Source organism: Acanthopagrus latus, chromosome 22 (assembly GCF_904848185.1).
Source record: "Acanthopagrus latus isolate v.2019 chromosome 22, fAcaLat1.1, whole genome shotgun sequence".
In the NCBI taxonomy this organism is placed as follows: domain Eukaryota; kingdom Metazoa; phylum Chordata; class Actinopteri; order Spariformes; family Sparidae; genus Acanthopagrus; species Acanthopagrus latus.
In genome coordinates, this window is record NC_051060.1 from 19,458,061 (window position 1) to 19,471,590 (window position 13,530).

A 13,530-nucleotide genomic window follows, 5' to 3' on the forward strand; every position below is an offset into this window, starting at 1 on the left:
ACATCAGAGCATTATCTCCTCCATGCCGCCCTTTTCACCCGCAGTCAGGAATTCATTTTTGTTAACAACAATTCAGCACAAATATCCTCATGAGGTTATTTTACAAGACAGTATGAGAGACCTGGGAGTCCATGTGGGTCAACCAACCTATTTAAACTGGTCTGTAATATTGTGTTGTTAAATAACAGGAGTGTGTTTGTGTTGTCACATTGTTGTCAAAAACTGAAGAAAGAATCAAGAAATAAAAAACCTATTTTAAAGTTTCTTGTTTGATTATACTGATTTCACTGATCATCAATGATTACAAAAAGAATTCAGTTCCTTGTTACACTTTTTGAACAGGATAAATAAATTGGTCAATACTATCATTATTAAACAGGTGCTGATACCTTCTCTGTTCTCTTTTTAAGGGTCAGATACTCGAGGTTAGAGTGCAGTATATTCTGTCAGAGAAAGTGACTTGATTTGATTTGAGTCACGTGTCTGTTTTCCATCAAACCCATCCATGTCCTCTCATCCTCTTTAACCTTTTAAATGAGGCGAGAGCAGATGTTCAAAAGATTCACACACTACACAGCATAAACATAACCAGCTGATTTTAGTCCTCTGCTTCTTATTTTTAGATAATCAGTTCTAGAAACTGAGGTCCAGATGCATCCAAAGCATCGATACACCTTTACAGAGCCGAGAATATCATTTTACAAAAATGTCAGCAGTCAGTGTTGTTGACTAACCGTGACTGAATCACGTGTTAGAACAGGTCAAGATGTTACAGTGCGGTAATAAAAGCTGTACAGTGCTGCCCCCTGTCGGCTTTGCTCTACATGAACAGGCTGCAGAGGGGGAACAGTATGTGACAGTAGTACTCCAAGCTGTCAGGATGAGCTTTACCTGCTATACTGGAGCTGGATTTAAGACAAATATGATAAAATAGCGATTTATATTTAGCCTGTGAGTGAATTAGCACACTCTACTCCAAAAGTAATATTAGAAATGAAAAGTCTCTTAGAAACATAGTATTTTTTTTATTGATAGAAATAACAGTTGTTGGTTGTGTTAATAAAGACATAAAAACAAAAACATATGTGCTGTTGTCCCAGTTTAAAAACATAACTAGACAGTCATGAAAGTTGAATTTCACCTCTACAATACAACACCTTCAGATAAAACTCGCTAAAAAAAAAAAAAAAAGTGAGCTTTGAACCTAAATGACGCCATCACCAAATTTGCATAACTGATCGTGTGCATTTAATTGTGATGTGGCAGACTAGTACGTTGCGCATGCGCGATTCGCAGTACTGGACGCGGTGGGCTGGACGTCTTCTTCAGCTCTGACTGCAGCTGGGACGGAAGTGGGGGGGAAGAAGTGCAAGAACGATATGTGCTTTTCACGTCAGAGTCTCCAAAAGTCTCCAGTAACTCAAGAAAAAGTTGTTAGGTTTGTCGCTAGTCGCGTTTTTTGTCGGCCAATCATCGTCCTGCTGCGCCTCGTGACGTGAGATTAAAATTCCCCGCGTGTAACTTTCACTTTCAGTTGACTGAAAGCGGAAGGTGGTGAGCAATCACATCGACGATCCTGGAGAGAAAACACGGTATAGACTTGTTTATTTTACATTGTGGTTAAATACCTGGAGGCCAGTTTGACCAACAGAAGCTGCTACAGCCGGTGAGACGTTTACTACCCAGGTTTACTGAAGTCGTGTCAGTCCAAAGGTTGGTCCCCCTCCGACCTATACACAACATATTATATTCTTCAAATACAGGTGTTAAATCTTTTTTTTTTTTTTTTGTAACTCGTGTGTGTGTCTCTCTTTTTCCACAGGTGAAGTCATGTCAGATTTACTGAGAAAAATAGAAGACATCAACAGGGATGCAGCCCGTGAACTCGAGAGTAAGTGGCCATTTTAGAGAGAGCAAAAAAATGATTAAAGGTGGTTACACAGTTCATAAACACAGGTGACTGCCTGGATGTCAGATTAATGCCTTTTGCTCCTTTGCATTTGTCTGACAGCTTGAGATACTTTTCAGAAAATGTAGTGGATTTGATTTAGACTTTTTTTTTTCTGATAACATTATCTGTCGGCTCTCCTGCTAGATAAGCTAATCTACAAAAAAAAAAAAAAAAACCTCTGGCATTAGCTCAAGAACACATAATCACAGAGCTAAAAACTTTCATGAGTTCATGAAAAGTTGATATTTCCTTAGCGAACCTTAACATCTAAAGCAGGAACATACTTTAATGGTGCAGTCCACTGAATAAGAGCTGGCCACCTGTTGAATTCATGCAAAACAAATAGTAGCCAGAGTAAATGCTAACCAGTGCTAACAGTAGCTGCAGTTAGTTACATAGTTAGTGTTGGTATTAACACCTTTACCTGAAATTCTGTGTACTGGAGTGGACATGAGCTAGCTAGCTAGCATGGTGAACGTGATTTTTATGACGGAATACTTAAATGTCAGAATACATTTTGCACCTTTAATGCATCACATATAATGGTTAAACCGGGACTATTTGATTGCAGAATAACTACTTTAATGTTTGATACTTGAACTACATTTTGCTGTGAATACTTTTACATACTTTTACCTTAAGTGAAGGATCTGAACCTGTTGTTGTTGCAGAGCTCTCTGACTCGTCTATCAAGTCACTGTCTCGAGACGACCTGCGTGACCTGTTTCCTGGAAATGATAAATTCCAAATGAGACGGTCCATCTATGAAATAATCCACAAACCGGTGAGCTAACAAGTTGAAATGTACAGATAAAGAACAATTACATGGTTATAGAGTCAAATGTCCAGTTCTGTAATGGAATACTTTTGTTTTCAGGAGCCCATTGATGCGGTCTTTAAAGAGCTGAAAGGATTCGTCCCACATGACTCTCTCTGCGGTATGTACAGCCCTGCTGGCAGCTACTTTCACTTTCACATTTGGCAGCTGTTTTAGTTTGTTGTGTTTGGGCCACGCTGGCGGTGGCCATCTATTGTATGTAACACACTCAAACTGATTCTCTTCCTCCAGCTGCTCAAAAAAATGACAAGGTCTTGGATTACCTCCGCATGCTGAAGGAAATTAAGGCCCAGGTGGATAACATCCAGGGTTTCTTTCAAGCTCACATTGAAAACCTGGAAGAATTAAACAATGCTGAGCCACAAGAGAAACGTGACAAAGGTTATTATGCATTTTTTTGTTTTATTTTCATAAACATCTTTCACCCAGCACCAGTTTATACTATTCCTTAAGTATTCAATATTCACAAAGTCATGTTTTTATAATTCATCATTTTTATAATAGTTGGAGTCAGTAATTGCATTGTGCCGCTCTGCCTAACAGACCTCATGTCAGGCGCAAGTTCTTCCATACAATCTGATCCAATGGAGTTGGAAGATAACCAAACTGGTGGCCAATCACAAAGAGCACATGGTAAATCTCTTCCCCTTCACACTCTAATGACATGTTTAATGGGTTTTATTCACTTTTAGATTCTATAATACTCCAAATAAAAGTCTTTTCTGAAGGATTCTTTAAGATTCAGTGAGTGCGTTTCCACTGTTTTATGTGACAGGCTTTTCATCAAGGACAGGATCCTCAGGCGCCAGTGGTCCAGTTGTGTCCAAAAGTGATCGAGATGGCTGCTATTCACAAGGAACAAGAGGTTTGAGGCATTCAATGTGTAATATTCACTTTGATATTCTCTAATAACTCAAAATTGAGTTGATTTGGATGTGTACACTATACTGAGTCAGAATGTGTTTTTCTGTTTTATATGTTTTACGCCACATCCAGGATCCAGGCGTGGCTTCCCTCTCTCACCACAGCGAGTACAAGGTCATTGTTCTACACACTTTGATGACACATAGTAAATTCTCAGATTAATTGCTGATATTTAGCTGCCCCACAACTGAGCTTCTTTTGGCTGACTGTCTTCAACTGTCTGACTGAATATAAATTGTAGTATTCAATTTTTGATTCCATTATAACTCAAAGGAAAGCTCTCTTTTTGTTCTAGTAAGTTTCCAAAAATATTTTGAGCTTCATAAGTTAAGTTACCCGGTCTGCCAGGCCTTCAATCAACTAATTCAAAATACTTCATTATACTATATACTGTATGCTTTAAAGGAGACCGGTCAGCTTTTTAAAAATGTTTCCCTTTCCTACAGTTTACTATAGGTTCTTGTCCATGTCAAAGGTCTTGAAAGTAAAAAATGTCACGGGAGCTCCTGTCCTACAGAAAACACTGCTCCTGAAGCAACTCATAAGTAGTCCCACCTTTAATTTTGTGACTTTGTGACATCACACCTGTCGCCGTGTTGCACATTAGCAGCTAATATGGCACATAAGAATTGATTTGGCACAGCTTCTCTGTTGTTAGTAGCAGTGCTGGGTCAGGCATGTGCGAGCTGACCAATCAGATGAGACCCGGTATTCATGAGGGGGGGCCTTTAAAGAGACAGGAGCTTACAGAGCGTTTCAAACATATACAGTGGACAGCATGAGAAAACTGACATGTTTTTTGGGCATTAAAGCATGTAAACCTATAACATCAAGAGCCTGAAAATGAGCATAATATGTCTCTTTTGATATATTGATTAATCAGATACAGTTAAAAATGTGTTTGTTGTCCTTTTGGGAGCCTCTTGAATGTGTTAGTTCTGCAGGTTGATCAGTAATCAGTACAGTATCCTAAAGAGAAGCATTGACTAGCAACTTTCCTTATGGCAATATTGTACTTCATAGTGTGTCTTTATGATGCAAGTCAGTGTTTGCTTTTGGTTTTAAATGTACAAATCTGTACGAGTGTTAGTTTCACAATAATTTTCTTCTATACTCACAGTGATGTACAGGAGTGTTGTCAGCGGTAAAACCTTCAACGCTGATCTACAGCTGATGACCAAAGTGGAGCAGCAATGTCAGGACGGGGTTCAGCTTGTTAAAACTACATGTGATCACAAGGTCACCGTCCTCTTCTGCCCAATCAGTTCACGAGTCGGGGCAGATGTTGATGCAGCCATGAGCGATATTGAAGGTAAGGGAAAGATTGAGATGATGAGTGCATGTGATTAGTTTGCAATTTGCTTCATAACTTGTATGACCAACTTATTCATGTATTGGTAAAACAAAATCTTTATGTATTAAATGTGGAGCTGTGAACCACAATTTTCCATCATCACTTGCTGACACTCCTGTTCTTTCATTCTTTCTTTGTCCACAGATGATGACAAAGATATCATTCTGGTGTTGATGCACCACATGCGCGAGCCCAAGCCCACAACCAATATAAGAACATGGAATGACTACAAACAAGTAGTGTTGTATGTGCATGTTTTCTATCATGAGACAAATCATGGATTACTCACATGCCAGCAAAATAATGATGCTGTCCTAAAGATACAGAGTGAATTACTGAACTACAGTATTCCAAGATTTCAGGCTACCAGTGGAAATGCCCAGGGTGTGGGAGATGGAATGGGGAGTACTGCTAATAGAGGTGGTAACAACAGTAGTAGTGGTGGTGGTCGTAGTTCGTGGTTCTCTGGTTTATTGTCTCGTTCATAGACTAGGCAGTGTTGGTATTAGAGGGGATTGTGTATTTCACATCCCAAGTAGAACTATATGTAATGGACAGCATCAAATGAAAAAACAAAACTGCAACAGTGGACTGATTTAAACCTTTTTCCTTATTGCAGAAAATGCACATTTATTCTTCTTGGTAAAACTAAATCAGCTGCTGAGACAATCAGCATTCATGTCAGTCATGGATGTAAATAGCTAAATAGAGTTCTCTGTTGAAATTTAAATGCTACATCATGAAACTTGTGTTTTGGCTATTTTTGGTGCAAAACCTCTGAAATGTAAGTCAGACATTGTCGATCATAGGGATAAAATGAGGTATTTAGCATTTAAGCTGTCATTGATTATACGATTATATGGGAAGTGTTAAAAGTGTGTTAAAATTGAACCTTGTTTCAATGAAATGCTAATGAATCAAATTTGTTAAGAGTGTAAAATGAATTGGTGCTTTGTAATGAGTATAAGGAATACTAACAAGCAGTAACATTGTTGTTTACACACAGCCTTGATTGTTGTGCTGCTGTTTGATCTTTATATAATGTCTAACATTTAAGTTTCTCTATATAATAAGACTTGACTCCACAGAAGTTATTTATGAGTGGTAAGGAATGATCTTTGTGTATATATTAAGATAAAATCACAATTGCTGTAAAGCAGGAATGTGCATGTTATACTTAATTGTAAAATCTTGTTGCAGATAACATATAAGGTGTGATTATTAATATATCTAATACTTTCAATAAACTGAAAAAATGGGTGTAATCATATTGCCTCTTGTCCTTTTATTTTTAGATTTTTAATATATTTTGGTTGCAGCAGATAAAAAGACCAAATACATGAACCTGGCTCATGTATCTTCTAGGCTTATGCAATGTTAGGATAGTTTGGATGCAAATTCACTTAGACTGTCGTTATTATTATTATTATTATTATTATTATTATTATTATTATTATTATTATTATTATTAACACTTGGCAGAATTCACATTATTACACATCTATACTTTTGACCAACATTTTAAGAACAATGCAATATTCAACTTACTGAGTTTATATATTGTTACGATATTCAATTTGGCTCTAAGTTGTGTATAACATATAATATATATATATATATATTTTAAATGTGGAACTTAATTGATTCATTATTCCTGTTAATGATTACTTTTAATCATATCAGGTGTGCGATGCTTTTATTCTGAAAAGAGAACAGCTGTTTTACTCTGAAAAACCAGGCCGGAAGTTTGACATTGTTTACAAACAGTAGCTCCTTTCAGTCGGCTTCTAAGTTAGCGAGCGTTGTGGAGCTAAATTTGAATTTTACGTTATTTGTCGGACTTTTTTACCCCGAGTATGGCCGCCACCAAAGAGCTTTCTGAACCAACACTATAATGCCAACTTTACAAAAATGACATTACGGTTATTTTTATTTATTCGCCGCACAACTCCGCTAGAGTCAGTTCGCTAACAGTTAGCTAGCTCAACAGATGTGTCTGCAGCATGGCTGTGTGATTCATCTCAACAGGTGTTAGCTACAGGGGGGCACTTCTTATCTCTAGAGGTAACAGTCCCAAAGAGTTGTACGCATGTGTTGTTTCTTTTTGAGGCTATATTAGCTGTTATCGCTGTTCAACTAGCCAGCTGTTACCGTCAGTTAAGTTAGCTAGCTAACTGTAGAAGTTAGTCTCACTCGGTTGAGTGTCATGCTCCTTGGCCGCGTGAGCCCGATCATAAGGACCTGTTCAGAAAGAATTGGCTCACAGAGAGTTTTTGTCGTCTGTAAAACATCAGCACGAAGGCTTCATCCCATATCTACCAGATATAACGTCAGTGCACTAAAGCCATCTGCACACCGGTTCTCACTTAAGGTAATTAAATGAAAGTCTTGGAAATAAACTCCTCATGCCGTCCTGACATGATAATGGTAGTGAGCAGGTCGTGTCATTCCTCTTTGTTTTAGGCACACCACAGTCTGTACCCGCTAACAGTGTGTGACATGCAGGCAGCAAATATGTCGTATGGCAAAGAGACCACTGCGGTTGCCTTAGATGATGATGGTGATGATGACGATGAGGGTGGTTTTGAAGCTGTGGTTCAACAACACGGTCGGACAGAAAACGAGGAGTTGCGGAAGGCGACGGTGATCCCAGGTCATGTGCATGCTGTCAGCATGCAGGTCCAGCTAGACGAGACTGCTGGAGCCTCCACAGTGTCCGGTGAGTAAAAGTGACTGCCTGAGATGAAGACAGAATATGATTCAGCGCCTGTGTCAGTGGTGAACCGAACCTAATGAAGAAGATTTGAAGCTTGGTTTCCTAAAACGAAGCAAGCACAGTGACATCTGGTGACTTGGTTAACAGCCCCTAGCCCTGACATGCACTGAGGCACAATAACAACATGTGATTTTTTTTAATAGTTCCAGTCTCATGTGTGCAAATATATTCCAGGAAGCCTGTAAACTGAAGTAGCCTTTTTTTTAGAAGTGTTGCACTGAATCAAGAGCTGACTGTGCAATATGTTACAGTAGAAATAATGATAAGCGCCACAACCATAGTTGGGCTACATATTATGTTGTTCCACCAGATATTTTTCTAATTTAAGTATAGTTTAGTACAGCCCATCTTCACAAAGTATTGTTACTACAGCATGTTTTTGGTAAACTTAATATTTGACAGGACTACCCTCAGGACTGTTAAGAGATTTTATGTGTTTTTCTTACCCATTACTTGCATATGTACCTGATTTGTATGAGTGTCTTTTGTGGTTTTTTTGTTTTTTTCATTTTTGTTCATATATATTTGATTGACATGATTTATTTCCTCTCTTAGCAGCTCCAGCAGATTTAACGGAGAAGAACACAAAGACAAAGAGGAGGAGGAGGGAGAATAAGAAACTGATAAAGAGAAAGCTCAAGTCAACGGATGCTTCGGACAACTTGATGTCAGAGCTTCCGTTTTGTCTGACCAGCCCCACCACGTGGAAGGAGCTGGGATGTGTGTACACTCCTAATATTACTTTTCAATGATACTTTGAATCATAAGATCTACTATACGACTATGACATGCCCGAGGAGCGTGTTGTAAATGTATAACTTCATGGTGGTGGAATTTGTTGCATAACTGTTGTGTTAGATGTAATCAGCTATAGCTAGATCTACTTAATAAACTGACAGCAAAGTCTAAGTCACGTAAGATGTAAGATTTGTTCTTTCTCTCTAGTCACCAGCTCCGAGTCAACTGAGAAGAAGAGAAAGAGGAAGAGAGGAGACAGCGGAGGGCGAGTGGATAGTGAAGAGGATGCAGAGAAGAAGAAAAAGAAGGAGTGTCAGCGACCCAACTACTTTGTCTCCATCCCCATCACTAACACACAGGTGAGGAAGTTCTGTACTCTTCGCTCGCTTGAAGCCTTATGCCAGAGTTTGCAGGCACTGTACCTCATTTCTAACCAAATTGCAGATTCTTCTTTCTCAAATTTTCCCAGCAACTTTCCAGTCGAGGAAATTATCGACATTTCATCTCTGTTACGTAGCTACCAAATTCACAATGTGTATTCACAACATGTATGTTTTTTTCAGTGAGCCAGCTGCTCAGAAGACTTCCAAAAGCAATTACTGTTTACACCTCCAAAGCCCAACAACATTTTTCATGCGATGGAAGCGTGTTTCAAGTCTTTAAAAGCTAATTCCTACACTTATACTCACTAAACACTTAAACACTCATGTTTAAATTAGAATTAATCATTGTTTTAGCTGTCGTCATTCTCTTTTGTTTGGCGCCCCTTGTCACTTACGTATGTTATCAATAGTACAGAAGTTAAGAGAACCTGTTTCAGAAACCCTTTGATTATTCCTTTTGTGTCAAAGACTTCAGCCTGTTCTCTAAAGATTATGGATTAATTTTGTGTGCGACATTAGGTCTTAGTCAGTGTAGCTCAATCCATCACAGGAGAAAATCTATCAGGGGAAAAAGTGTTCAAGATTCAATTTCCTGACAGACAATGACGCTGAAAACTTCATGCTTGTTGACTTAAAAGCTCCTCTGATTGGACACTGATTGACCCCATAGTCATTATCTATTGATGCCTCATCTGTGATGCTGAACTGCAGAGGTTTCTCCTCCCCTCACCTCCTTTCCATTTACACAGCCAGTCCTAAAGAAAGAGGAGTGATGGTGAAGGATGCGAGAGTACAAGCAGCCATTGTATATTACTCCATCTGCCTTATCGTAATTGATGTCTGCTCACGACAGATCAGTTCAGCTGTGATCGAGGTCCAAGAACTGATTCTTCAGCAGGAGCCTCGATTAGCCAAAGCCATGATTCCAGTCCCAACTCTCCACATCACGCTTTTAGTCACTCACCTCGCCAATCAGGAGCAAGTCGACCTGTGAGTTGATGCAAACACATGTATACCAACATACTATGTATTGAAAAACATGTCAGTCCCTGGTTTACTCAGTAATATTCATACACACACCCTGTAAATGTCTGGAATTACCTGTCTTTACCTAATGGAACACATCCCAGCAAATATATAGTGACCATTCAGTTGTCCAGTTTTGGTTCAAAATTAATTAATTCATTAATTCATCCAAAGAGTTCTGTTATTCTGTTAAGTCAGTGTATACAGTTCTCTTTCAGCAGCTTCATACATCCTAAACATCAAAATAAAAAGTCAAATTAGTCGGGGAAAAAAGAAATCAAAGTCTAAGTTCGGCCTACTAATTCCTATACTTAACCCATTGAAAGACTATGACATGTTAAACACTTTGACATTGTCGTTCTTTTTGCCACATTGCCTGATTTTGTGGCTGAAATCCCTGAAGTCAAAAGTCCTACGATTGAAGACAGCTTGGATAAAGAGTTTCCCTCTTACAAACATAAAAAACGGAGTGGTGAAAATTTAAGTGTTAAAAACTGTGATACACTGAATTAATGCCAAATGTGATCAGTTACACCTGAGATTTCCTTCTTTGTCAAATCAAAACATCAGCCTTTGATAAGGTATAAGCCTGAAAATTATCTTTATTAATATAATGATCATTTTATCAGGCCATCACAATATAGAGACACATGATGATAACAATGACATCACAATATCTGTGCAACTGAAGAGGAAAATGTATTTGAAGAAATGTTTTTCCTTGAGGCAGGAATCATCCATCATGACCTGCTTTCAATATTAATGATTTTTCAAGGCAGCTGAGGGGAAACTGTGTGGACCTAATGCGTTAGACGTAACACACGCAGCAACATGATCATGTGTCATTACTGGAATGCCAAGCAGTCCATTAACTGGTAAAGGTTGAGCTGCTACAAGGCAAAACAGGTTAAAGTTCAAATATTCAAACAAAATGTATTCCAATACTGGTGCTAGTGCATCAGTAACAGTGATTGCTGAAGATCATATATGTTGCAATATTGATTTTTCCTTTGCTTAATGCACACACAGTCACACAATCCGTTCAGATGAATACAGATCAGTTTTTGACGTACGTGCAGGCACACAAAGAGCTGTATCTCACTCTGCCGTGACCTTTTTGTTATGTTTAATATAAAATCTATCGTTCATCCTGCTTTCTCATTTTTCTTTACTGCTCTCTCACTGCAGCCAAAATACTACAATCAGACAGAGTGCCCCTCAAATTAGTTTTCTACTGTCATATCCTCCCCTGCCATCAGTCTCTGTGATGCTGATTATCACAGATCAGATGGGTCAGAAAGCCACAACAGACTCTTGCCCATGTTCGTCGCAGCAGTGGACATAGGGGACTGAAGTTACTGCTTGAAGACAGGGATGCAGTGTTCTGCAGTGACTAATTACACAGCATGTCACGTTCTCCTGTCTTATCTCTTCCTCTCAGCACTTCCAGGAAAACTGGTTGATAGGTCTATAAATATTTTAGGTTTAGATTCCAGTAATGAGCCTTGAAAACACTGCTGACAGTCACTGGGGCTGGAATGCAGCCTGAGCAGTTTATTCCAATTAATAATGAGAATAAACTTGCTCATTCTGACATAAATTTCATCCTGTTCTTTCGCAATATCTAAAAATATGTCACGCGCCTGGTCAGTGTGGGAAAAAATGCTGCCAGTTTGTGTTGTTTTAGATGGATGAAAACAGTTTCCAGCTTTCAATGTGTGGTTCCTAAAAAGGTCGTATTCTGAGGTTATCGTTCCAACAGCAAGCAGCTGTGGAACACGTCAGCCATGTTATGTGATGAAATTGACGCTTAATCTACATCAAGCAGAAGATTGTGTCATTACTAATCACTGGATTATACAATCTGAGAGGGAGACAGAGAAGGGGGAGAGGAGATTATAGTGAATTTGTGCGTGTGTGTATGTGTTGTGCATATTCATGTGTATATGTCTTTTTAGGGCGGCGACCGTGCTAGCGCAGGTAAAGCCGTCATTGGCTGAGCTGCTGGGTGGGCGTGATCTGGTGCTGCCGTTCTCAGGGATCGGTCATTTCAGGAAGGAGGTGGTGTTTGTTGGGCTGGCCCCCGGACAGCACAGACACACACTGGACAGTGTGGCAGGTCAGTGACAAACGTTCATTTCTTCACTCTCTTTGTCATTTCGTCCTTCTTTCTTCCTCTGTCCTCCTTCAACACTTCTGTCTGTCTGTCTGTCATCACAAATATTGAATTCCATTTGTGTACATCATGTAGTTTTTCTAAGTGTGTCCCGTGCTGTAGAGGATACATTTCACCAGAGGATGTTGATGTGATGCATTACTTTCTCTGTTGTGAGTGATGTTTGAACTCAGGGGGTCAGCTAATGAGTGCTGCAGCTGGTTGGAGAATTAGCTGTCCTTCAAAAAGATGCAGTAACGGGTTGGATGCTTGCTGCTGTCGTGGGTGGGGACGTGCTGTGGGAGGTCACAGATCGGACAGCTTTAGGAGATCATAGTGTATGTTCTGGGGGATTGTTATTGGTAAGCTGACTGGGCTAATGCTGGGCTGACATGGATTCAGGCAGAGGGACAAACAAATTGCAAAACCAAAACACGTGCGGTGATATGTTGATGTTGTGTTGTTTGGAAAAAATTTAAATAAATACATTTTACTTCACGCCTATTATTATATGTTGCAAACTTAAAATGAATGCTGAACCCCCCTTCAAATGTAGGGTCAAAACTTTCCAACATGTGTAGTGAAAGGAAAAGAAAAACATTTGCTTCACGTTGACTTGATCATTTTAATTGTTGTGAGGGAGATATTGATCAGATATGGCATTGCTAATTCCATCACAGAGGACGGCAAAAAGTTAAAATATTTTAAATTAAGTCAGTGGTGTCAACTGTCGCCATTGCTTGTATTCTCTGCCTACCTCACCTTATTTAACCCCTCTGTTCTCATCAAGTAAAACAAGATCTGGTCTTCCATTTAAAGCAATGTTAGGTAGAAAATGTCATTTTGTGCGATTTGGTGCCCCCCACAGTTTCATAATATAGGTGCCAACTACAATATTCAACTAACACATCGGCCTGAATCCATGTGAATGCAGCTTAACTCTCACATTCTCACAGGCTGGACACACTGAATGCTTGTGTACTGTGTAGTGGCTGCGTTGCTGCTGCAGCGTGCCTCCTGCCTGCCCACCCTCTTGTTTACGTTAGATAATTATCAGTAAATGTGATCACATCATTTTCATTTATCCCCTTTGAAAGAGTGAGAAAACAAGAGGAGTGAAAGTGCACAGGGAGGAAACTGCCCCTCACCAGTTGTGTGTATTCTCTTCATTTCTGTGACATATCTTATAAGTAAGTAACTAAGTATAGACATTAAAACTAGTTAATTGCTGGTATGATGTCCATGTGAATGTCCACAGGTCGTCTTCAGGTCTGTTTCTGCCGAGAACTGGGTGTGTCTAAATGTCGATATGAAGCGCCACAGCAGGTGTGCTTGACCAGGCGTGAGAAGCACAACTCATGCATTTAGTGTTGCCGGTCTAACCT

General features: G+C 39.3%; 2 protein-coding genes across 4 annotated transcripts in view; both read left to right on the plus strand.

The window, feature by feature from the left end:
• The first annotated feature begins 1,314 nt into the window (after positions 1 to 1,314).
• Positions 1,315 to 6,335, plus strand: LOC119013071. The gene is made up of 10 exons (XM_037087423.1): positions 1,315 to 1,713; positions 1,823 to 1,891; positions 2,623 to 2,735; positions 2,829 to 2,889; positions 3,021 to 3,170; positions 3,333 to 3,422; positions 3,565 to 3,654; positions 3,786 to 3,827; positions 4,834 to 5,025; positions 5,212 to 6,335. Exons 2-10 carry the CDS (start codon positions 1,831 to 1,833, stop codon positions 5,553 to 5,555), a joined length of 1,143 nt encoding a protein of 380 aa, XP_036943318.1. The 5' UTR covers positions 1,315 to 1,713; positions 1,823 to 1,830; the 3' UTR covers positions 5,556 to 6,335.
• Positions 6,336 to 6,820: 485 nt separating this feature from the next.
• The window catches only part of LOC119012438 (A-kinase anchor protein 7-like), a 47,695-nt gene continuing 40,985 nt past the window's right edge, over positions 6,821 to 13,530 (plus strand). For 2 of the 3 annotated variants that reach the window (XM_037086268.1, XM_037086270.1), the window contains exons 1-6: positions 6,821 to 7,438; positions 7,531 to 7,786; positions 8,399 to 8,563; positions 8,789 to 8,940; positions 9,818 to 9,954; positions 11,949 to 12,109. In XM_037086268.1, the coding sequence (XP_036942163.1) occupies positions 7,274 to 7,438; positions 7,531 to 7,786; positions 8,399 to 8,563; positions 8,789 to 8,940; positions 9,818 to 9,954; positions 11,949 to 12,109 (1,036 nt within the window). In that variant the 5' untranslated portion in view covers positions 6,821 to 7,273. The remainder of the gene's footprint in view (positions 7,439 to 7,530; positions 7,787 to 8,398; positions 8,564 to 8,788; positions 8,941 to 9,817; positions 9,955 to 11,948; positions 12,110 to 13,530) is intronic. The other variant, XM_037086269.1, reaches the window with a different exon arrangement.

What these genes read in the sequence shown, in the direction of transcription:
- LOC119013071 (XM_037087423.1), top strand. Translation starts at nt 1,831, where the DNA reads ATGTCAGATTTACTGAGAAAAATAGAAGACATCAACAGGGATGCAGCC. An exon ending in TGCAGCCCGTGAACTCGAGA is followed by an intron (nt 1,892 to 2,622) that starts GTAAGTGGCCAT and finishes TTGTTGTTGCAG; the next exon opens with AGCTCTCTGACTCGTCTATC. An exon ending in CTATTCACAAGGAACAAGAG is followed by an intron (nt 3,655 to 3,785) that starts GTTTGAGGCATT and finishes CGCCACATCCAG; the next exon opens with GATCCAGGCGTGGCTTCCCT.